Source organism: Pyrgilauda ruficollis, unplaced genomic scaffold (assembly GCF_017590135.1).
Source record: "Pyrgilauda ruficollis isolate IOZ18807 unplaced genomic scaffold, ASM1759013v1 scaffold9, whole genome shotgun sequence".
Lineage (NCBI taxonomy): Eukaryota > Metazoa > Chordata > Aves > Passeriformes > Passeridae > Pyrgilauda > Pyrgilauda ruficollis.
In genome coordinates, this window is record NW_024531043.1 from 11,083,935 (window position 1) to 11,107,134 (window position 23,200).

The 23,200-nt window shown below is 42.4% G+C and overlaps 1 protein-coding gene and 1 long non-coding RNA gene across 2 annotated transcripts in view; one reads left to right on the plus strand and one right to left on the minus strand.

Annotated features, from left to right (window-relative positions):
• LOC121365112 lies at positions 1–3,673 on the minus strand. The gene is made up of 3 exons (XR_005956949.1): positions 3,186–3,673; positions 892–1,065; positions 1–334 (listed from the first exon to the last, which is right to left on the minus strand). It is a non-coding gene; the product is annotated as an uncharacterized LOC121365112 (long non-coding RNA).
• Positions 3,674–4,155: 482 nt separating this feature from the next.
• Positions 4,156–23,200, plus strand: part of IFT81 (intraflagellar transport 81) — a 37,192-nt gene continuing 18,147 nt past the window's right edge. Inside the window, exons 1-10 of the mRNA XM_041489059.1 lie at positions 4,156–4,300; positions 5,171–5,274; positions 6,392–6,572; positions 9,427–9,516; positions 10,571–10,636; positions 10,955–11,065; positions 12,291–12,375; positions 18,431–18,594; positions 20,780–20,875; positions 22,657–22,803. Coding sequence (XP_041344993.1) covers positions 4,157–4,300; positions 5,171–5,274; positions 6,392–6,572; positions 9,427–9,516; positions 10,571–10,636; positions 10,955–11,065; positions 12,291–12,375; positions 18,431–18,594; positions 20,780–20,875; positions 22,657–22,803 — 1,188 coding nt within the window. The 5' untranslated portion in view covers position 4,156. The remainder of the gene's footprint in view (positions 4,301–5,170; positions 5,275–6,391; positions 6,573–9,426; positions 9,517–10,570; positions 10,637–10,954; positions 11,066–12,290; positions 12,376–18,430; positions 18,595–20,779; positions 20,876–22,656; positions 22,804–23,200) is intronic.

Consider the following 23,200-nt stretch of genomic DNA (forward strand, 5'->3'; position numbering starts at 1 on the left):
GGGCCACAGAGATGTCCAGCTTCTTATCTCATATTACTTGGGACACCATTCTACCTGTTCTTAGACTGGTTTTATATCAGGTGCTGGGACCAAAAAGGAGTGATGAAGCCACTGCTCCTCTCAGCAGAGCCAGCAGAGCTGGTGGCACATACCTTGGCCGTGCCTCTCTTGCTGCACAGCCACACAAAGCTGCAGCTGCTCAGTGTGTTCTGAGCCAGCTGTGTGCATCTGGTCCAGGGCAGGAGAGGTGTGAGGCCACCACTGACACTGTACACACAGGAGGTGGGGCTGGAAACGTGCAGAGCTCTCAAGGTCCGACCTCCAGGCTCAGAGTCTGAAAGACACAAGTTTGGATAAGAATCCATTAGACCCAGATTTAAAGGACCAGGATCCTCTCATGCAACAGAATACTCTCATAAAGGCACAAAATATACAAACCCTACAACACAGATCTAATGTTTTTCTTCCAATCCTTTAGTACTTTAAATCACTTACAACTGTAGACATGACAAAACATTCAGAACCAGACAGACTTCTTGGCTGTTGGTATTGTCTTAAATGCCTCAGCTCACAGGAACAAGCCACATTCTGCACAAACAGGCTTAATTTTTAAAGACATCTGTGACCACTCCTTAGGCTTTAGCTGACCACAGTACAGCTGCAAGTGGGAAACAGAAACAGGCTGGGGATGCATTGAGGTACCAGAATAGCCATAAAGAAATTAATTTTTAATTTAACACAGTCAGACCTATGTGTACATACAGCACAATATTTATAATAACAGAAGCAAACAAACAGGAGGGGTCAGATTCCTTGAGCAAAGCAGTATTGTCTCCTCTTCCTAAAAGCTCTTGTTTTCACACTAACATCTTCCATCTGTCGGGATCTGACCTCAGCAGCCCGGCCGGACGCGTTCATCCTCTTGTCCGTGGTGTTCCCATATAAGGTGATCTCTCTTCGGGGAGCAGGATTCTCATTCGCTCAGGTTTCGTCCCACTCGGATTTGCTGCTCTCTGTGGTCGAGCTCTGTCACAACTTTGCTCGGCAGCATCTGCACAGCAGTGGCTGCAAAGGGAGGAGAGAGTCAGGAGGGAGCAGTGAAGCTGTGCCTGCAGATCCAGAGAGCTCTGGATTGTTTATTTCCATTCTCTTTCCTCCACAAGTCACCTCTGCAGGATGTCTTTGCAATAAGCAGCTTCCACAAGCCATTCCCAAGCTAAATAAAAGACAAATTCTATCCAGAGAACTGGATGGAACTGTAGAGCTGAACTCTTGTAACAACTCTCATGTCATACTTTCCTTCAAAATCTGTATCACTCTCCATGCAAAATAATTTGGAAAATGCCCCCAGAATTATACAACAAATAAACTGGAACACTGGCCCTCGAGTCTGTAAGATTTGACTCAGATAGCACATCACCCAAACTGAGATAACTTAAGACAAGTTAAGCATAAACAAATCTCAGCTGCTTCCTGTAATATTTACCCAAGGCTGCACTGAGAGTTTATAATCTCTTTCATGTCTGTGAAGATTCTCTTATGATAAAGAGGTCAAGGCACTGAGCTAAGCCTTGATTCTTTTCTTCGAGGCAGTAATTCTGAATATTCAGACACCACTGTAAATGCCAAGCAGCATAGGGGCAGCCAGGGGGCTGCATGCATGGAGAGCACAAACCTGGTGGAAGAAAGGATCATGACAACATAAAACTTTAAGGATGACATGGGATCTCTCTCACTTTCCCCAGACTGGGAAGTCCCATAAAACTGGGCTCCAATGTGTGATTTTGCTCCTGCCTCCAATCACTTGAGCTTTCAAACACAGCAACAAGTTCAGCCAGGCCAGTTCTAACAATGTCTGGTCATGGAGATCTCCTTTCCCAGAGTCAGAACAATCAGACTTCGTGGGTTTCCATCTCACCATCTCTTTTTTCTTCTTATCTTGGCATTATCTGAAGTTTTCATCCTGCCTTTTCTTTAAGGTTACAGAGACATGAGAAGAGGGGAATGTTCCTTTCCTTCTGGGAAGGTGAGAAGGCTGGAATAGTCTCAATAGAAAGCAAAATCTCAGAGCAGCAGCCTCCCAGTGCACCCAGCCCAGATCCCTCCACCCTCACCACAAGTGCCTTCCCCTCAGCACTGAGGAAGAAAGGATGAGTATCAGTGTTTACAGAAACAGTGTTTCTCCAGGATTAAGTGGGGGGAACTCACAGGCACCTCCATCAGAAATACCATTCTCATCTGCTCTCTCTGTGTTCTATGTGCTCAAAATACTCATCGGAGAAAACAGTAACTGATACCAGGAAAGCATGACAAAGGAAAGCAGATCTCTTCTGGGAACTTGTAGGTAAATACAATTCCTAAAGGTCAGTATATGGACTGAAAGCACAAAGGAAACATGATCTGGTTTTAAAGTTCAAATCCAGGAGTCAGGAGACTTGGATTATGTTCCTGGCTCTGCCACAGCTCTCATGCCCAACCACAAGGCACCCATCCATCCCTTTTGTCACTTCATTTAACCAGTTAAGAGCTCAGACACCAATCAGTGTCACTTCCCAGCCTTCCCGTGAAGACCAATAAATTTTATGAAATTATTGCATGAAGCATTTTCTGTTTCTCAGAAGGAAAAGAGGAGCTAATCTAAGTTAGTCGCAGTGCTTAGAATTGCAAAGTATTACATTTATGGTTGCCACTTACTGAGTCAAATTCTGCAGTGATTTACAACCTGTGCATTTCAATTGGCACCAATTTAACATGACTCACTGCATATTTTAATCCATCATCTGGGGACTCACATGGGATTCTAAGACTATCCAAGAACCTAATTGAAATAGCAAAGAGGCTCCAAAATCCAACTATTTCAGGCCTAAGCATGGCTTTTTGAAGGATCTGCGAGAACAAACTTGCAGACTGAGAGATTCCATGAGCAAGTTTGACTTTAATTTATAGTCTGGTTCGGATTGTTTGGTGTTTTTGAAGCTGCTGTCCTTGTTTCTGATTTATACACTATGTATTTATTGCTACTTTGAGGCACGCTGACAACTGATGTTCAGCCTCCTCGAGGACATAAATTTGCCATTTTTCCCAGGTGAAGCCTGGGCCCAGGACTGGCTGTTCCTGTTCCACACGGATCCTCTGTGCACCTTTCCATTTCAAAGGAATTAAGTAACCATTCACCTGACACGTACATCAGCCACACTCGACATCCCTTTGTGCTGTCAAAGGCTGCCAGAAATCTTAATTGGGTAACTGCAGCAATCTGTTTGTACATCTCCTACACAAGCGACAACAACCTCCCTCAGAAGGAGCCGCAGAGCCAAGTTTATCCTCCAGAGGCTGAATCTCGGACTATTTCTGCCACTCCTCGCACTTGTTCCGTGAAGGAGCCCCACGAGAGACTCGTCCTGTGCCGTGTCCGCCCCAGCTCCCCTCAGCCGCCATTCCCGGGCTATTCGCGGCGGGAAGGGGATGGGACGGGGCTGCGGGGCGCAGCGGGAAGGACTGACCCGGGCATGATGTGGGGACACCGGGAGGGCTCTCAGTGCGGCGGGCTCGGCGCTGCCGCAGCCGGCTGTGAGGGCAGCGATCCACGATCCGCCACCGGAGCCCGGTGCCGGTCGCTGTCCCGGTGCCGGGGCCGGTCCCCTCACGGTTCGGCCGCGCCCCCTCACGGCCAGGCCACGCCCCCTCACGGCTCGACACCGCCCCGCCACCGTGACCACGCCTCTCAGTGCGAGGCCACGCCCCGTCACCTCCCGGCCCTGTTCGCGCCTCTCGCCGGTATCGCCGGAAGTGACGCCACGCCCGTGTCCTGGCAACCGTCCCCGCGGTAACGGCGCGCGCGAGGCTCCGGTCGAGGCCTCCCCGGCACGGCCCGGCCCGGGCCCGATCCCGCAGCCCCGCCAGGGCCCGACCGAGCCCCGATCCCGCAGCCCCGCCAGGGCCCGACCGAGCCCCGATCCCGCAGCCTCGCCAGGGCCCGACCCCGATCCCGCAGCCCCGCCACGGCCCGGCCCTGACCCCGATCCCGCAGTCCCGCCAGGGCCCGACCGAGCCCCGATCCCGCAGCCCCGCCAGGGCCCGGCCTGCCCCGCTCCCGGTGACCGCCCCCCCGGGATCTGCTGTGTGTGCTCTGCAGAGGTTTCCCCGGGCCACAGCTATGGGTGACCAAATGCAGTTCATTGTTGAGAAGCTCAATCAGGAGCCCTTCAGGAAGAACTACAATCTGATCTCGTTTGACTCCCTGGAGTCGCTGCAGCTGCTGCAGCTGCTCAGTGATGTTCTGGGCGAGATTGACCCCAAGGTAAGGAGGGCACTCAGACCTCCTGAGGTGGCCTGACACTGGAATTTGCTTTTATTTAAGTCTGGCTCAGTATAGTCATGCGGCGTGTTTGTCTCACCAAAAGAAGCTTGTGTGAATCTTCCAGGAAATAAATGTGCTGGCGAGAATCCTTCCTGCCTGTACGTCTGAGTGCTCTTGGCAAACCAGCAAAGGCTCCTTGGGCAGGGCGGCAGCGTCCCCCTTCCCCAGAGGCTGGTGACGATGTTTTTCCTGTGAAATTAAAGATCTTGGTTCATCCTGACAATCGTGTTTGGTCAAAGTCAGGCTGTGTCCTGCACGCACCCAGGGCAGGAGCTGATGGAGAGCTGAACCTCATGACTGTGCTGTTGCAATGGAAATTGTATCCCACTCCTTGGAGGCTGCCAAAAGTGTGTGTGAGGTCAGAAGGGACCATTCATACACCTGGGGTGTGGATACCTGTGCCAGGATATCCGACTTCCAGGGTGGATGTGATCAGTGTGACTGCACAGATGGGATCCCATGAGCCAGGAGAAGATATTCCTGGAGTAAATTGACAGGAAAATCCATTAGAAGAGAATTGAAGTTTGGTGATTTCAGGGATGTTCTGTACAGACCATCTCACTATTGTCTGGTAAATTAATAAAGTAAATTCTTTCAGTGTTGCCAGATAATTAACATCACTTGGACAAACAAGTTTATAAAAATAATAATAATAATAATATAATTGGTGGTAGGAAAAAAAGATAGTGTTATCCTAAAAATCAGTAATTAATTATTAAATCGATTGTTTTGTAATAGTTACAATAATTTTTACTATATGAATAATAATAATAAAGAATAATTACTTATTTAATTTTAAAACCTGTTCAGCATGCTATCGACATCAGAGAGGAGCTGCCGGAACAAACAGCTAAAAGAATGCTGAGTCTGCTTGGAATCCTGAAATACAAACCTCCAGGGACTCTGTCAGACCTGTGAGTACCTTTTTGCCTACAAATCATGTTAAAACTTCTTTTTTGGCTTATAAGGTACTGACCTTTAGTTCAGGTGAGCGCTGCTCCAAAGTCCCCATGGATGCTGGGAGGGGATCCCAGGTGTGGCTCCAGCTGGGCTCTGCTCCCATATCCCCGGGGATGTTTTGGGGTCCCAGCTGGGCTCTGTTCCGTGTCCCTGTGGATGTTTTGGGGTCCCAGCTGGGCTCTGTTCCGTGTCCCTGGGGATGTTTTGGGGTCCCAGCTGGGCTCTGTTCCCATATCCCCAGGGATGTTTTGGGGTCCCAGCTGGGCTCTGTTCCGTGTCCCCGGGGATGTTTTGGGGTCCCAGCTGGGCTCTGTTCCGTGTCCCTGGGGATGTTTTGGGGTCCCAGGTGTGGCTCCAGGTGGGCTCTGCCTGCAGTGGCGGCTCCGGCCGGCAGAGGGCGCTGCCCGGTCCCGGTCCCGTCTCACCTGTGCCAGGTGATCCCAAATCCCGCGCTCCCCCGCTCTGCCGGCATCCCCCAAGGCTGTCACAGGACACGAGGAGCTGTCACTGCTGGCTTTATCCTTGTAGTGTGCTACGGGGTTTTTATCTGACTCAAGGTAGAAGAATCGGGAGCCTGAACTGCAGACTTCCAGCTCAGAATGGGTTGGGTTGGAAGAGACTTTGAAGATCACCTGTTCCAACCCCTTTCACTATCCCGGGTTGCTCAGAGCTCCATCCAGCCTGGCCTTGGACACTTCCAGGGATGGGACAGACACAGCTTCTCTGGGCATCCTGTGCCAGGGCATCAGCACCCTCACAGGGAAGAATTGCTTCCTGATTCAAAGCCCTCTGTCACTGTGAGGCCATTCCCATTGTCCTGGTAAAAAGTTCCTCTCCATCTCTATTTTGTGCTCCCTTCAGGTTCTGGAATGTGCAAATCCTTCAGCCTTATCTCTTCCAGGCTAATCAAACCCAAGCCTCATCATGAGCACTTTCTCTTCTAACAGCATTACGAAAATCATTAGGCAAGTGGAGAAGGAATGTCAAAACATTGCAGATTTTTTGTTCCAAGCCAGCATAATTCTTTTGTTGGAGATTTATTGGCATTTTCTCTTGGTTGCTTCCATACAGGAGTGCTTTTCGCCAAGGGCTGGTTACTGGAAGCAAAACTGTAATTCATCCTGTCTTGCACTGGCTTCTTCAGAGGACCAGTGAACTCAGGACAAGAGCTTACCTGGCACGTTTCTTAGTGAAGCTGGAGGTGCCAGCAGAGTTCCTACAGGATGATACTGTGGCTGACTTCAACAAACAGGTACCATTCCTCATGAATGCCAACAGTGCACGTTAATTAAAGAGCCAGTGGGAGGAGGGATAAATGAATCAGGGAGTTAATGCTGGCATACATGTTCAAGTGAGTTATGTTAAAAGCTTGTTGGAATCAAGGATAAGCAAAGATTCATAATAAAAAGTTGATGTCTTGACCACTTTTCTTCCAATAACCCTGAAATTATGTATTAATAAGTAGCATTGAATTAAAAGGCCTTAAGCCCATTAAACACTGGGTGCCAGATAATGTTCAGAGCCATTTTGGCTTAGACAGACTTTTAGTTCCTAATTTTTGAGCAGGTTTGAGGGTTTTTATTTATGAAATATGACCTGGATATTTTTAACTTTATAGAATTACCACTTCAAACAAGTCCAGAAAATGTTATGACTAAAAGTCGATGTCTCCTAATTGTCCATTGATTGTATTTTTAGCCATGATAGTCCTGTGATAGTATTTGATGCCTAATATTTGTAAGAGTCTTACTCCACTTTTGCTTTAACCATTTATTTTTTTGTGAATAAAGAAAATATTTCTTTTTCTCTGTGCTGATATTCCTACTTATTATGTTCTCACTTCTTTTGTGAGCATTAAATGTTGATTTTAGATAGTCAGACTAGGTGGGTTTGAAATGTAAAACTTGAAGTGAACCAAAGTTTTGGCTTTATTATCTGAAGTACATATTTACTTATTTTTTTCCAGTTTTCTGTGCCTTTTGTTCTGCTAAACCACAGTGTGTTTGAGTGTTTGTAAGAGGTAACTTGATCTGTTAACTCTGCATTAGCAAAGCTGAACAGTCTGACTGAGACTTGACTAAGCCTTTTATTTTTTTGTTACCTCTAACAATATTTGATTTATACCTTGAAATAACTCAGCAGAAGTAGCAGAGAGAGAAAGGAATGCAGATTGTATGTTTTGTTCAGTATGTCACAGTCTTAATGTGTATAAATATCCACCTCCATAATTTCCATTACGTAAGATGTGTTCCTTTTTGGGATTACAGTAATAGAACAATCTCATTAAACTAATACTCTGCTGATTAATCCAAAACTGAAGCTGGGGTAATAAAATGCCTTACTGCAATATAACAGTGCAAATATTTAGATACTAATGAATTTAAACAATTAGCCTGAATTATTTAGATACAGTCTTGCAATGGTGTCTTTTAAGGGAAATTTCAAAAATGAGAGTTCAGACACCTTTTAACACAGTCAAGTTCTATGGGTTTGTAAAATCAAGTTAAAATGAACTTCTGGGAATTACTTATAGAAGATACTCAGCAAACCTGCCACCTTCCCAGCCCTGTTGTGATTTAGACACTGGATTGCCTGCAATATATAATTTAAGTAATAAGCAACTTCAGGCATTAATCTCATTGTTCAGGCTTCAGTGATTTGCTCCCAGGTGCCAGAGATCTCTTTCCATATAGGAACCTGGGTGTTTTTTTGGTGATTTGAGTGTGTCCCTTATTTCAGGTGCATGTGGAGCACCCAAAGGGAAAAGTGAGTTTTTTGTTATGATCCCTCAAACTCTGCTCTGCCTTGTTTGAATCCTGCCATTTGCCTTGAAATTTCATGTTCCAGCAGGGAAAAGTCTTATGGAACTCCTCTTTTGACAGAGGTAGAGGCACACAGAGGAAAACTCTTGGACACCAGCAGTGGGATTGAGTTGCTCAGAGACCACCTGCTCATTTTCGTTCTTGTTAAAGGACTTCCAGAATGCATAAGGGCTACCATGGAAGCCAGCTGCATTCACTCCTGCATTTTGTAACTTGTTCCACCTCATCCAGCCCGTGCATTCCTTGTCACACCATTATTTGTCACTTAATCCAGCTCTTTGTGATTTTATCTTCTCCTTAGCCATTTTATTGCTATTTTTTTTGAATTCTTTCCAGCTTGTCAGTGTGTGCTTGCTACTGAAGCAACCAGAACTGAGCAGAGTGCTCTGGATGCTGCTTCCCCAGGGCTTTAGAGAATGGAGGTGCTGCTTCACTGCTCAGGGCTCTGATGCCTTTGTTTGAACTGGCCTTTGCTGTTGCCATTTGGTATTCACCTGCTCTTTCCAGGAAGTAAAGAATGACTTGATACTCTCCTTTTAGATTTTTCCATCTCATTGAAGGGCTGTTTCTGTGGAGATAATCTTTCCTTCTACCACAGCTCGTGTTTCTCCGAGTTGAATCTAAATTTATTTCCTCTCCATATTTCTAAACTCTTGCTGTCCCCTGTTATTTCTCTACCCACACAGACTTTCACACTGCCTCTCAGTTTAAGATTCCTGGTGGGCAAAGTACTGGTGTGGAAGTAGCACACTGTCTCCTTGTCTCTGAGTGCTGAGCTGCATCTATCAATCTCTGGGGTGTTGTGGGGGTTATGCAACGTGGCACAGCCATTTCTCACGTGTTCACTCAGCTCTGCTCTTGGGCCACTCTGGAAACTCAAGCCCCATTGCTTCCTTCAGAAGTGTTGTTAGAGCAAACACTTCCTTTTGGGGCTGATTTATATATGTGGTATACACAGATGTATAGTAAGAGAGAGTAATTTATTAATTTATTCCTCTTGGGTGACATTTTCCTGTTTTGCAAATACACTGTATACTACAAAAGGTGAAAGTACTGAGGAAATTGTGAAGTTCTGATTGTCTCTTCAAATGGAAGATAATGCACTGTGATTTTTTTATTTCTGCTTTATAAGTTGACAGGCTTTTGTGATGAGAAAATGCCTTTTTGTCTTGTTCTCATATATTTCTATGTCTACATTTACTGTCTTAGTAGTAAAACAGTGTGTTGATCTGAAAATCCTTAGACACAGAGCTCATTCTGCACAATTTCCATTTCATTTCACAGTATGAAGAACTCATGGAAACATTTAAAAACCTACATAAGGAGCACGAGCATCTCAAAATATCTGGTTTATCAACTGCAGAAATAAGAAGGGTAAACAAACTCAAATTTTTCTCTTTAGTTGGTGTTTTGCATCTCAGTTCCATGTTTGTTGGCTTTGTGGACAGCGTGAAAGCCACAGAGACCAGAGCTGGTGGGCACTGCAGCTGCCTCTTGAACTGCTCTCTGTTGGCAAACACAAAGTCCTTGCTCGTGTTCAGAGCTGAGCTTTCTGGAGCAGATTGGGGAACGAGGCTGCCAAGACTCTGTGCAGCATGATTTCCAAATATTGGAGCTCCATTTCCTCTGAATGCAGACTGATACAAAGCCTTTTGCTTTCCTGATAGCAGCTAATAATTCCAGAGGGTGTTGAATGAATTAAGAGCTTAAGTCAACAGAAATGATGAACCCACGTGGCTCAAGTGTTAAGTGGAGGTATTTGCTCTGTTTCAGCAAAATAATTAAGCTTGTGTACAACTTTCCAGTGGACACACAGAGAAGCCAAGCAAATGTTGAGATAAGGTTTACATTTGGAGGATTTGTTTTCCTTTCTCTCATAACTATCAATCTGCAGAGTCCTCATGTTGTAAAATAGGACTAAAGGAGAATAATAATAATCAGATACATGTTTCAGCACTAGAATGTGTTTTTTTTAAGACAGTTTTAATACAAGAAGTGGCAGCAGACATCTCTCATAAGCAGCTTCATGCAAATTGGTCTGCAAGGAAGTGGGTAATGCTGGTGACATTAAGAACATATGTCAGACTGCATCAGATGTGGAATTCATACTGATTCGTTCCTTGGTGGTTTCTGTTTGTTTGTTTTTATTTTAGAGAAATCCACCTGCTTTCATTTTAAATGTTCACTGTAATGCTCAAGGATGCAGATGAAGAATGTTAGCATAAAGAGAGTGGGAACTGTGGGGGAAGTAAGAGAGAAGAGAGATTGGAATCCTGGATGTTTGATCATAGATCAATAAAATTATAACCGCCTCCATCTATTCAGAGAAGAATTCTGATTTTCATATTAATTTGAAGAGAACTTAGTCCAATCCAATATACATGGGGAATAAATTAATGTTTCTTTATCTGTTTTTCCTGTTTTTTAGGACATCAGTGCAATGGAAGAGGAGAAAGATCAACTGGCCAAGAGAGTAGAGCGTCTTAAGAAGAGGGTAACAAGAGAAGTAACACTCCTACATTTCAGTGTCATAATCCTTGGCCTGCAACTCTGATTTTGGAATGCAAACAAGGATTAAGATAAACACACTGTATGTCTAGGAAGGAATCAAGTAACTAATTGACCTACAGGGAATCTCCCCAGGCGTTGATCCAGAGCTTTTAAGAATCTCGAGTCCAGTACTTTGCTGTCATTTCTGAGTAGTAACGTGTATGGAAGGGAAGTGCTAAGTGGGCTTGTGAGACATATGATCTCTTTAATGTATTTCTCAGCTATCTGACAGCAACATGCACTATTTATCCGCTTGCTGTAGGTGGAGACAGTACAAAATCATCAACGGATGCTTGAAATAGCAAGACAGCTTCGCTTAGAGAAAGAGAGAGAAGAATCTCTGGCTCAACAGAAACAAGAACAAAAAAGTCAGGTACTGGCATAACACACCTGTTAAAGAGTTGTTGATGTTTGTTTGGGAATCTAGCATTTTAAAAATACATCAGGAACAGCAGTAGTTGGGAGAGTTTCTCCCAATCCCAGAAAATTAAATTCCATTTAAAAGATCTATGTATATTTTAAGGGAAGAGGCTTGACCCTGCAAGTTTTGAACACCACACTGAAGGTACTTGGCTGCCTCAGCTGCCACTGACATCATCCTTTAGCATTCCCAGGAAATGTTCCATGACTTACTGCTGGAGCACCCAAAGGGAACTCTTCACATTTATGGTAGTGAGCAAATGTTTCCTTGGTTTGATTTCTATCTCTGCGATCTGCACGAAGGTTTCAGGGGCTGAGCAACACAGCAAGTACCTTGTATTTTTCCTGGGTGGGGGACAATATGTATTCAGGAGCAACCTTGGGATTTAGGCCCCTGAATTTGGGAAAAATGATGTCCTGAGAAGCCCTGGGAGCAGTTGACATCCAAGTGTAAGGGTGGGTTTTATTCCTGTCCCCTGTTGTCAAAACAAGATACTTCTATAGAATCCAGTGCCATTTTGTCTCACCAAAATCTGTATCCTGAACTTCAACACTACTAAAATGGGGAAAGCCCTCAGATTTCTTCTATTGCAGCCTTTGTCTGGATGTGGGATCACTGGGAATCAGTGGCCTCTCAAGCTGTTTGGTCTTTGCTGGAGCCCAAGATCATGACTAAAATGAATGTGATGTCCAGTTAATTCCAGTTCTTACTACACATCTCTCTAAGTCACAAAAATGCAAATCAGCTGGGGCTTGTTTGGCAGGAAGCTTTCCAGACTGCTCTTGGGATGGACAGTGGATTGCTGTGACAACTCAGCTGCATTGCAGGATAAGGAGAGTTATCTGCTGCAATCCTGATTCCTGCTGCCTTTTGTTGTTGTTGTAATGTTCAAGCCACTCATATTTTTGGTTGAAAATTGTTGGATGAATTTCTGCCATCAGAGAAAATACCACTTGGGAGAACAAGAACACTCTTTTCAATTAACAGGAGGGAGTATCAAGTAAACCCAGGCCAAGTGTTGAAAATTTGGTCTGGCACATTTCCCTTGTGAAACAGAAAATCACCAGGCATTAAAGCTGCCACGTTTTGTGTCTGGGGTTCCTCTGGGGCTCTGTTGGTTGTTTGCACATGGATTTCCAAGGAATGACCCTGTGTGTGTCCAATTGTCTCTCCAAAGTTGTTCCACACGGAGCAGAGGCTGCAGAGAGCCCAGGTCCAGCTGAAGGAGATGCAGCACGTGGTGGCAGATTCCAAACCAGAAAGTGAGTAGGGCTTTTCCTGTTCCATCCTAGGTTAGTGTGGTGCAAAACATGCCATAGAATGGTGTAGAAATTACTTCCAAAATGATGGGCTCTGACTACTTCTTAATTTAAATTTAATAAAACAAGTCACTGTCCTCCTCTTTCAAGAACATTTACTATTGCAGTTGCATCACACAACTGCTTTGGCAGCTCTTCTGAGTTAAAGGATTTTTCTCAGTCACCACCTCGTAGCATTGTTAATACTTTATAATTTTACTTTGATTTTTTAATGATTCTCATCTGCCACTGAACCACAAGTGGAACTAAAGGAGTATCTGAACCATCTCACAGGGACTTGCAGTGGATTTTGTAACTGTTCCTTTTTTGCAGTAGCTATCAGAGAGTTTATACAGCAAAGCTGTGTCAACAATTCTATTTCAGTTCCTGGGTTTTTTTAAGGCCAATGGAAACTCGATGGGTTCAGTTCACAGAAGCAAAGGTAACATAATAAAAAGCCAGTAAATATGTCATTTAATCATTGAGATGAAAATAAAGTTAACATATTTAATTTCCTTATCTCAAGTTCTGCTTGCAGGAGAAAAAAACAAAAAGTATTTAGATGTTCCCAATCAAAGCTTGGAGTCATTACTTAAGAAAACTTGTGTTGAAATTTTGCCCAAAGACCTCAGGACTCAGCTTTGTAATTGCTTTCCCCAGTTACAAAGGCACTGCCTGTAGCAGCAATTACAGAATGCCAACTGTGGGGTTTTTTAAATAATTGAAATTAGGTGACCACAGTGCACTGAATAGGTTCCATTTATTTTAAAAGCTTTGCTGGTCTACAAGGTAGCACAATTTATTTCATTTTGAAGATTCCTTTTGGCTGCAGTTTGGTACCTCAGCTGCCTCCTGGTATCAGCCTTGTCTGCTGACAGTGCAACAGCTGGATTTTCACTGGAAGTCAGATCCTTCCCTTTAAAGGAAACTTCTTGCATTTTTAATGCTTCAGGTGTTTTTACTTCCTAAACAAGATAAAATGTTCAGATTTGTTGCTAATGAGCAGAAGCTTTGTTGTTTGTCTTATGGATTTGATTACTTCATTTTATAATTAATTTTATATTTAAAGAAATGCAAAGGAACTCTGTAAGGAATGCAACTAGCACGTATTCATGAGAGTTATTAGCATGCAATTAGCATCAGCCTGCTTGAGCTGTGCCAGGAGAATATGCCTTGTGCTTGGTAGGATTTTAACTCTTAGAAACATCATATTTAGAAGACTTTGTATTGTATCATTAATTGTTATGAGCTGCTACAAAACAGCTGGAAGTGATGCTGCTGGTTCACAGAGCACTCCTTCCCTGCTTGTTCATTTCAGTCCTTCCCTGTTTATTAACTTCAATCTTTCCCTGTTTAATTACTTCACTACTACTCAGGATATTGTTTAACTAGAGAAGGATTTGCTGCTGGTAGCACTAAGTAACATGAATTTTCATATTCTGGAGGGTTTTTTTTTTTATGGTTTTTGTTGTATTGAATATGAACAGTATTTTTATTAACGCTGGGCTCTGGTCTGAATAACCACAACCCAGCTCACACCTACTCTGCAAGACTGACCCCATTTTGCTCTGCTGCACAAACAGAAATTGATAACATGAGGAAACAAACCAAATCACTGAATTCTTGGTCTCTGTCCATTTCACAGACATTACTGGTTACTTTATTGGCAGATATAGGAAGAAGTGAATGAGTAGCTTGAAAATATTGATTAAAAGAATGTGTTAAAATGATCTGTTGATGAACAGTAAAATGTGTAATTTATAAACTTCATTAAGTTAATATGTAGAAATAGATTTAGAACACTGAGAACTTCAAAGATACTTGTCAAAGAGGAATTGCTTTGTGGAGATGCCTATTTTATTTCATTATTGATGAAAACCAGAAATTTAGGAACCTATTACTTAAATATTCCATTTGGTATAAAAAATTAATATTTTTCTCTTCCACACAATGATCTTTTCCTAAAATTCAATGTTTAAATTATCTCCTCCAGCACTGCAGACCACATTACAATTAAAGTTATAGAAGTATTTGGTAAAAGAGACTGGCTTAGTTGGAACTTTATTTCATCTTCAAATGATTTTATTCATTATAAAGTTGCTGTCAATCGATGCAAGGTTGTGGTAAAGCACTCTTAAGATAATTTGATATCTGTGATGAGAATACAAGTCTGGTTGGTGAGATTGATGGTGTGGCTGTAGTTGATTTTTTTAAGGTCATTAACTCTTCTACCCCATTTTGAACAAACAAGGCAGCAAAAATTCAATGTGGTCTCTGTTAAAATGATTGAAAGGAGTTCAGTGGAAGGTTTAAAGAAATGGAATGGATGTTTGGCTTTTTTTTTTTGTTTGGTATTTACACCAGATTCCTGAAAGCAAATAGCAAAATGATCACTGCTGAAATAAAAATAAGGAAATGGCTGAATAATGAGGAGACCCTTGATTCCAAGTGACCACAATCACTTGGGAAGCCAAGCTCGTGCCAACAGTATTTATTTTAAGGATAGCCAAATTCCAGGCTATTCCTCCAGGAATAATGTATATGCAATGTATTTGTGGCATGTGGGGCTCTTTCCTAGGAAGTGTCTGAGAAGAATTTGTGGCTCAGGGGTGGGAATGGGAGAGCTGGAGCTCCCAGTGCCACAGATGAGGTGCCTTCCCTGCTTTCATTTCTGGGAGAAAATGCCACAGGAGAGTTTCTTTGCCTCTGGGTTTGGCTCTGGCACATCCAGCCCTGCAGCCCCAGGCCAATTCAACATTCAAGAAGAGCACTGAGAGGTCAGAGAGGTTTCAAAGAGCTCTAATAATAATTACAAACATAAAAAGCAGAACTCAGAATCACAAATTCAGGAAGCTTTTGGTTTTTCAGGGATATATGGAAGGGATGATTGATCTGCCAGTGTTTGCATGTCCCAGGCCTCTGTTCAAGAGAGGGAAAGTGGAAGTGGTGTTCTTGGAAGCTGTGGAGGAAATCATTTCAGCCCTCTCTTTGTGGCTGCAGAAAGAGAAGGAAGGAATTGATGCTGGAAGTCTGTTCTAGACTTGGTGATGGCCTTTCCATGTGGTATTAAACCAATTGTTGGCAGAGAATCTGTGAAATGAGTGTCCCTCTCCCTTTCCCCCCCTTTTAAAAACTGAATTCCTGTTGCAAATGGTTCTGGTCCAGGATGCCCAGTTGGCAGCCTGTAGTGGGATTCTGAGCACAAAGTTAATCAAGATTTAGCTCCATTAACAGAATTGTGCAGAGAAAATTGCCTCTCTTCTACATGACTGAGCAAGCACGAATAAACTCTTTCTCCCATCCCTCTCTTTATAATAATAATAATAACAAAAAAAATTGAATGGAAAACATGAGGAGTGCTCTGAATAGCTCTCCACATGTAAATATGTGGTTGGCAGAAGCTTGCTAAAATAACCTGAGGGCACAGAGCCAGATTTCTGTGCTGCTTACGTGTGTAGATTTTGTAACCATAAGTCACAATGTTGAAACATTAAAAACAGAATTTATATGTGTAATGGAAAGATCTGAAGTATGCTGGCCTTTTTTCCTCTCTAGCCTGGGAATTTCAAAAGAATGCTTTTCACTGAAAAAAAAGCCCCAAACCAGGAGCTGTCCTGTGTTTTGGTTTTTAAGGTTCTGTTAAGCAGCAAAAGTAGCTCTTAGGTAGTTACTTCTCCATGTGTTGAGTTGTACAGGAGGAAAAATATATCCAGTATTCAGGAAAGAAATGAAATTACTCATGAGGGATGTTGACATCATGTCTTTCCCCATCAAGAAATCAAGTTTTAACTTGTTTTATTGCTCCATGAGGACTCAGCACAACACAGAACCACTCAGGGGGCAACAGGACTTGGTAGCAGCTCCGAGGTTATTTGAGAAATAAATCAAATTGTGATCAAGGTTATACCCATGAAGTCAAAAGGTCTCTGCTCTTATCAAAGCTCTTGTGGTTCTTTGCTAAGTTTCTTGTCATATCTACAACAAATCATTTAAGCATGTACATTTTTATCTGAAAACTGGAGTAGCACAAGAAATGAAGTATAGGTTATATATGCAGGTTTCTTTGCTGCTAAAAACCTCCAGAAATTGATTTAATTAAAATATTCATATTTCATATCAGAAGAATGTAATTGATACCACCTTGATTTCCACACCAAAGATCTTGGTTATAAATATCAGACTGGGAGGGGTGCTCCAGTCAGTTCTGAGGTGACAATTCAGCTCACAGGGTACGTGGGAAGCAGCTCTGCTGCATTTGCAGAGGTGGGAGATTTCTAGTGAGACACTAAGATGTGGTCCCTCCTGCCCAGCTCTGTCATGGGCTGAGGAAGATGGGAATTGAGCTCTTCTGGAGGAAAGAAGTGGGAAATCTCTCCCAGTAATCCCAGTGTGTTTCCCAGGGTGCAGCTGCAGTGCCAAGTGCTCGGGCAGAGGAACTCCACTCTCCCACTCCAGAACCAGTCTGGGGGCTCTTTGTTTTGATAAATGGCCCCTCCACGAAGGGGAAGAGCTCCTGTGGATGTGTTGCTTTCCATAAACACAGAAATCAACAAGCTGGGAAAGAGGAACTCCCACTCATTTTTAGTTTGTGTTGACTTCCTTGGCAGTGCTGCTTTCCCCAGGGCCTGTTTTTTCTCCCAGTTCTTGAGGTTTTCTCAAGAGCTGATGGCTTATTTCCCTTCTGGCAGCTCTCCTCTCAGAGTGGGCTGGGAGCAGGGCTCAGGAGGCTCTCTCAGGACACTGATTTAGAGGTAAATAGCAGCAGAAAAACGGGGGCCCCTTTTCCTGGGCTCTTTCACTTGGTTCTGACCTTTCCCTTTGGCAGTCAGGCTTCTTAGCCTGAGAACCAAAAGCTGTTTTCATCTACATCCTTTCCAATGCCTGTTCAGCAGCATCAGCTGCACTTTTGTATCTCTGCTCTCAACTTCCCTCTGCTTGTGCAGTAAATGAAAGAGATGGAGATTGTGAACTTCTTGTTTTCCTTGGCATTTCATCACAATTCCATCTTCTCCCTAATATGGAGAGAACCAAAATCCCAACCATAACAAGTTGTTTGAAAATGAAAAAGAACCCTGGATCACCTAGATCATGAAAAATACTCTGAAATACCCATTCCCACTCTCATCTGACCTTCTGACTCTTGTAGTCCTTGGCACAGTTGTCTCTGAGGAATTAGTGCACTGAACTGCCTGTTGTCAGTGGAGACTGTGCAGTGTCATTTAAATAGATGTTTCCTTTTACTCTGTTGCATTTTTCTATCTGTGAATTGTTCTTATTTTGGGTTTATTTATAAATGATCTGTTAAGGAGCCTGAATTACTCTGCCTAGAAAGAGCCAAGTCCTCCTGAGCCTGGTGAGGTGTAGGTGCATCAGGCTGGTGTCCAGCAAAGCTTATAAATGGGGTTGCTTTTTTCTATTGGATTGTTATTTTCTGCATTCTCAGTCTATAAACTGTCCTGAGGTTAAATGTTTGTTCTTTCAAGAAGAAATCTTTACAGGGAGACAGTCTGTGTTCCAGCAATGCAAACTACCCTTAAAGTAGGCATATTAAACATTTTAATGCCTTTTAAAATGCCAGACAGAAAAAAAAGTTTTGTTTTAAGCGTGAGTATCCAAGGATATAATAAATCTATCAACGAGCTAGGCCAAATTAAGATTTTTCTACAGATAAAGGTTCAATGGCTGTTTATGTCAGCAGTGTGTGTTGAATTCTGTATGTGACTCAGCTGGAGTTTCCTGTGAGAGGGGGTTTACTTGTTATTAATGAGAAGAATCTCTCAAGGAGCTGATAGTTACATGTTCAAGATAGAGGTGCATAATAAATCCTCTTATATTGTTTAAGATCCAGATTAAAAATTTAAATCAAGTAACTCCCCCTTTCTCTGAGCACTGAAGACTCAAATGTTATGCTGTTGTTATTGTAATCAGCTGCTAAATACTTTAATGTGTTGGGGAAATCAAACTTAATTATCTGCTACATTGCTTTTATAGACACTCACTGATTTAATTTGTTTTTAAGGTTTAATGAAGAAACTAGAAGAGGAAATAAATTTCAATTCCTACCTGGTAAATGAAAAAATACCCAGAGAGATGGAAAGTAAAAAGACTTCAGTGTATTTCTTACAAAAGGTGGTTGCAGAGCCAGCCATGACTCAAGCTGATCTCACTGCACTGGAAAGTGAGGTGAGGGACCAAGGTCACCCTGCATTTGTGTTCTGCAGCATGGCCTGAGCTGCCTGGACTCTGCAATGTTCTTATCCCTGCTTCATTTTCCAGAGAAAATGTTTCATTCCCAAAGCAGCATCTTTGCTGCTGTAAAACCACAGGTGTCTCAATCCCTAAGTGCAAAGGTGTTTTTAAATACCCACAAAAGAGACACAAATAAACCAACCCCAAAGCCAAACATATCCTCAGGTGCTATCGAGGAAATTGTGTTAATGCAGCACTAAAGGGCTGATTTTCCTTCTCTTCAGATTTCACTTGTTTGGAACTCTCCCTGCCATCGAGGGGGTTTTATCCCAACACATCCAGGACATTCCCTGAGGGATGATGCCTTAATCCATGTGCAATGGCTCAGAACTCCTCAGTGTTTGGAAGAGCCCTGCATTGTTTGGTTTAGTTTTTAAGATCAAAGAAAATATAGGCATCAAATACTTGATTTACCTTTCCAGGCTTTTTCATAAGTTAAAAGCAAATAGTCTTAGAAAAAGACTTATTTGTCAGATATATTCAGAATGTGCAGAGGGGTTTGTTGCCACACAAGTACATTTATATATTAATATATTAACTCAATGAAGTTTTCCTATTTGCATAATCCTAAATAAAAGATTAAATATGAAATATAATGTCCTAGAAGAATTTAGAGGAATGCTAATTATTAGTATTTCTATTGATGATAATGATGAAGATTTACACCAATGTTAGAGGGAAGAAGAGCAGTTTCTTACCAGCTGGTGTTTAATACCCCTGGGATTTCCAACTCAGGCTTTGCCATGAAATGGAGATAATGAGGAAACAGAGTATCCATCTTAAGGGATGACAGCATTAATAAATGGCAGATTAGGGCTGAAATAATAAACCAGCTCTGTGATTCAGCCTCTGCTTTCCTAGATTAGTTCCTCTAATCAAAACAATATTTGTGGCTGCAGTTATGTCTTTCAGGCATGCTTGAAACCCTGTTTTGCACATTTCTTTTCCAAGAGTGTTGTTGAGTTTATTGCAATACTTTAAAAAGCTTTAATTTTTCCCTCTTTCTCCATGATGTAACCTTTGATTTGTTATATTTTGGAAGTATCTTCTTCTTGAAAGATAATAAAAACATGTCATACACTTGGCTGTAGTCACAGCATGGCCTTAGGCAGCTCTTTTTTTTTTTTTTCTTAAGGAGGCTTTTTATTATCTCAGTGCCTTAAAAAGGAGCTGAAGTGCATCAAGCATGTTTCCACCATGCATTTTATAATATAAACCCAGGAATTTATTCACAGAAGGGAATTCTTATGCCATTTTCAAATTCAAGCCTGTTCTAGCACTAATAGAATAGAATTCACAGGAGAGTTGTTTTTTTTCCTCCAGGTGTTAGAGTATTTTTAGTCCTATTGAGCAATTTATTTGAGACTCTCAGTTTTCCAGGCACATGGATGTTGCTCCCAGAACTGCCAGGGTGATGCCCAGCACTGTCCCTGTGTTCTGGTCTGACTCCCTGGGACTGCAGCACGTGTTTACACTGCTCCCTTAGCAGCAGCAGAGAATTAAAGGAAGGTTGCTGTGGCTGTGTATTCCATGGCTGGTGGGAGTCCAGAGCACTGGGAAAGCTGGAATCTGCACTCTGGTGAGAGCTCCAGAAACTTTGGCTGGAGTGAAGCTCAGCAGTTTGGGGCTAAGGACAACCAAGTGCATCTTGTGGCAGGAGGAGAAGGCAGCACAGACCTGGAATATGATGGTCTGTGACTACAAAATGTTGATGAAATCTTTATCACTTAACCTTTATTTGCTTCCCTTTGAACTTCTGTTAAACGGTTGAACGAAGGGGAATTTTAGTTCATGTCAATAAAATTACATTTTTCACTCAGTATGTGGCAATTTCTTTTTTCTGTACCAACTCACTGCATTTTCTCTCCACATGCACCAGTTTACTTCATTTTCAGGGCCAACTTCATGGTTCTGCCTTATCATAAAGGCACAGAACTGGAAATCCAAAAACAGCCTCTTCCTGGCCAATACTTAATGACTCACAGAGCTTTTTGGGTCTGTTTCTCTGTTTTAAAAAAAGGAACTGGCTGGATTGTAAATCTGGGTTGCAAAGCATTTAATTCTTGTAGAAGACAAAGACACCAAGCTCTGTTTCCTTAGTTTCCACTCTGTCTTGCAGATAGAGGAAGTCAATGCACAAATAAATCAGCTGATTGAGAAAAGGATCATCACATATGAGCCAACTGATAGCAAATTCTCCATGTATCGCCAGCAGGTAAGAAGGAACAAAATGTGTTTTAAGCAGAAGCAGGAGACAAAAATCAGTCTCTGATTGGTTTACATCCTGATTTTTTCCTTTGGTTTATCTAGCATCATCAGTAGAAATACATAATAATGGAGGTCAGAAGGAAAATAAAGAGCTGTTGAACATATGCAGGGCTGAGTAAAACGTTGCTTTTAGTCATGTCAGTGAATCTTTTGACTGCTGTCCTTGCAGCACAGCAGTTCTGGAAGAAGGGGCATTTTGGGGGAGCTATTTTGGTAAAGTTCCAGCTGTGGATGGATTCTTACAAGGCAGCATGGGGGCTGCCTGCTGCAGCTCTGGCCCTTCCTTAGGTCTGACCAAATGCCATTTTTCTCCTTTGCATCTCTTAAGAAGGAATTGTTTGATTTCTCATCCTGAGGCTGTAAAATAATCTTGCTATAAAATACGCTGTCTGGTCCAGTCTTAGTAAGTTCCCAAGTTATAAAAAGGATTTATGAACTCTGAGATTTTTGGAGCTTACACAGGAACCTGAGTGAATCCTTTTCCAGGCTACCTGCAGCACTGCTATTTTATGGGAGATCTTCAGTGTGATGCTTATGGTGATGGCTTGAAAAATCAAAAGGCTTAAATAAAATGTACCAGTGGGAGGGAAAAAATAGGGATAAGATATGTACTGCAGTTCAGTCACAAATGCAAAGTGAAACTTGGTTTTATTTTGGAAGAGATGCTCTTCCTGAGAGAGAATCCTGCTCTGGAATGTGCTGGGACCAAGGAGGGTCCACCTCAGGAGCTGAGGTTGCTGCTGGGAGATCAGAGCCTGGGAAGCTCTTTGCTTTCTTGTGCCAGGGCCTGGGTTCTGTTTCACAAAATAATCAGCTCTGTTGTCCCCTGGTTTGTCACCACAGACACCTCGTGCAGCAGAGAGCTGAGCTCCACCCCAGCACAATTCTGTTGGAGATTTATTTAGGGAGAAAGCTGGTCCTCTCAGCTGAGTGTGAGAAAGCTGCTGTGTTTTGGCTTCATTTTTTTGTAAGTTTTCCCTTTCACATGAAGAAACCAGCCATGCCTCAAATTCCTGTACCTGCATCTAAATGAATGTGTTGTGTTATTTTAGAATATTTTTCAACAGGATACTTTGGCAAGAGAAAAATGTTTGGTTTTTTTTTAAATTCTTGAACTAATGTATACTTATGTAACCAAATCTGTTCTCGTCAACACTCAGGTGCTATTAAATATTCAGTCTTGTATAAAATATTATTTTTAAGTGCTTTATCTCCTAGACTAAGAAAAATAATTGTAATCCACACTATTTCTGTACTTTATTGCTTTATTCATCATCTTCTAGCTATTTGCCAAGATTTAGTGGCTTGGTTCTGCTTTAGTGTAACATATTTCTGTAGGTTGGAGTAGGTTGGAGTTATAAAAATCTGTATTATGACATTTGTGAAATCTTGGATAACTTTCCAGTTAAGCCATGTTGGTGTATCTTACATATGCACCAAGAGGGACTAAGCAGAAGAAATGGAGCAGCTAAAATGCCTGCCTTTTTCCTCAATGAAAATGAAAAAATGAGGTGAAGAAATGTAAATCTAAGATGTAAAATACATCAGCTTGAGTCTGGGCAAAAAGGCTGTGCTTGGAAACCTCATCCATTCTGGAGAAAGTTGAGATGCTGCAGCCAACTTCAATGAGGCTGTGGTTTATCCTGCTGTATATGATTTATACATATTATCTGAAAATCATTTTTCTCCTGATTAAACAAGGTAATTTTTACATTCATGATCTTGCAGGCTTCTATAATTTCCCGGAAGAAAGAAGCCAAGGCAGAAGAGCTTCAGGCTGCCAAGGAGGAGATGTCCAGCCTGGAGAAGCAGGTGGAGCAGAAGAACAGTCAGGCCCACGAGCTGGGAGGCTCTGAAGTCATGACTGAGGATGAGGTAGGGATTTGTAGCTATTTTCAAATGATTAATTTCTCTCACTCACATTGTGCCTGATCCATTGCAAGGTGTACAAGGACTCAGTGTTGGGCTGGATTAACATTCCAGCCAAATAATGGCAATATCATCACATATCATCAGTGATGGTGAATAACTAACCATAAATGTCAATATGATTATAAATAATGTAAAAAGTCTGTATGATTATAAAACATAATACCAGCGATTATCAGAGATGCAATTAGTCCTGTGGTATTTATTACCCACAAAAGTTTTTACTTAAACCCCAAATTTCCCAGAGCCTCCTGAGGTTCAGCTGTGGCACTGACTTTGGGTGGCACAGACAGTGTGGCCCAGGCACAGTGAGGTTTGCAGCTGTACTGCTCAAAGCAGCTTT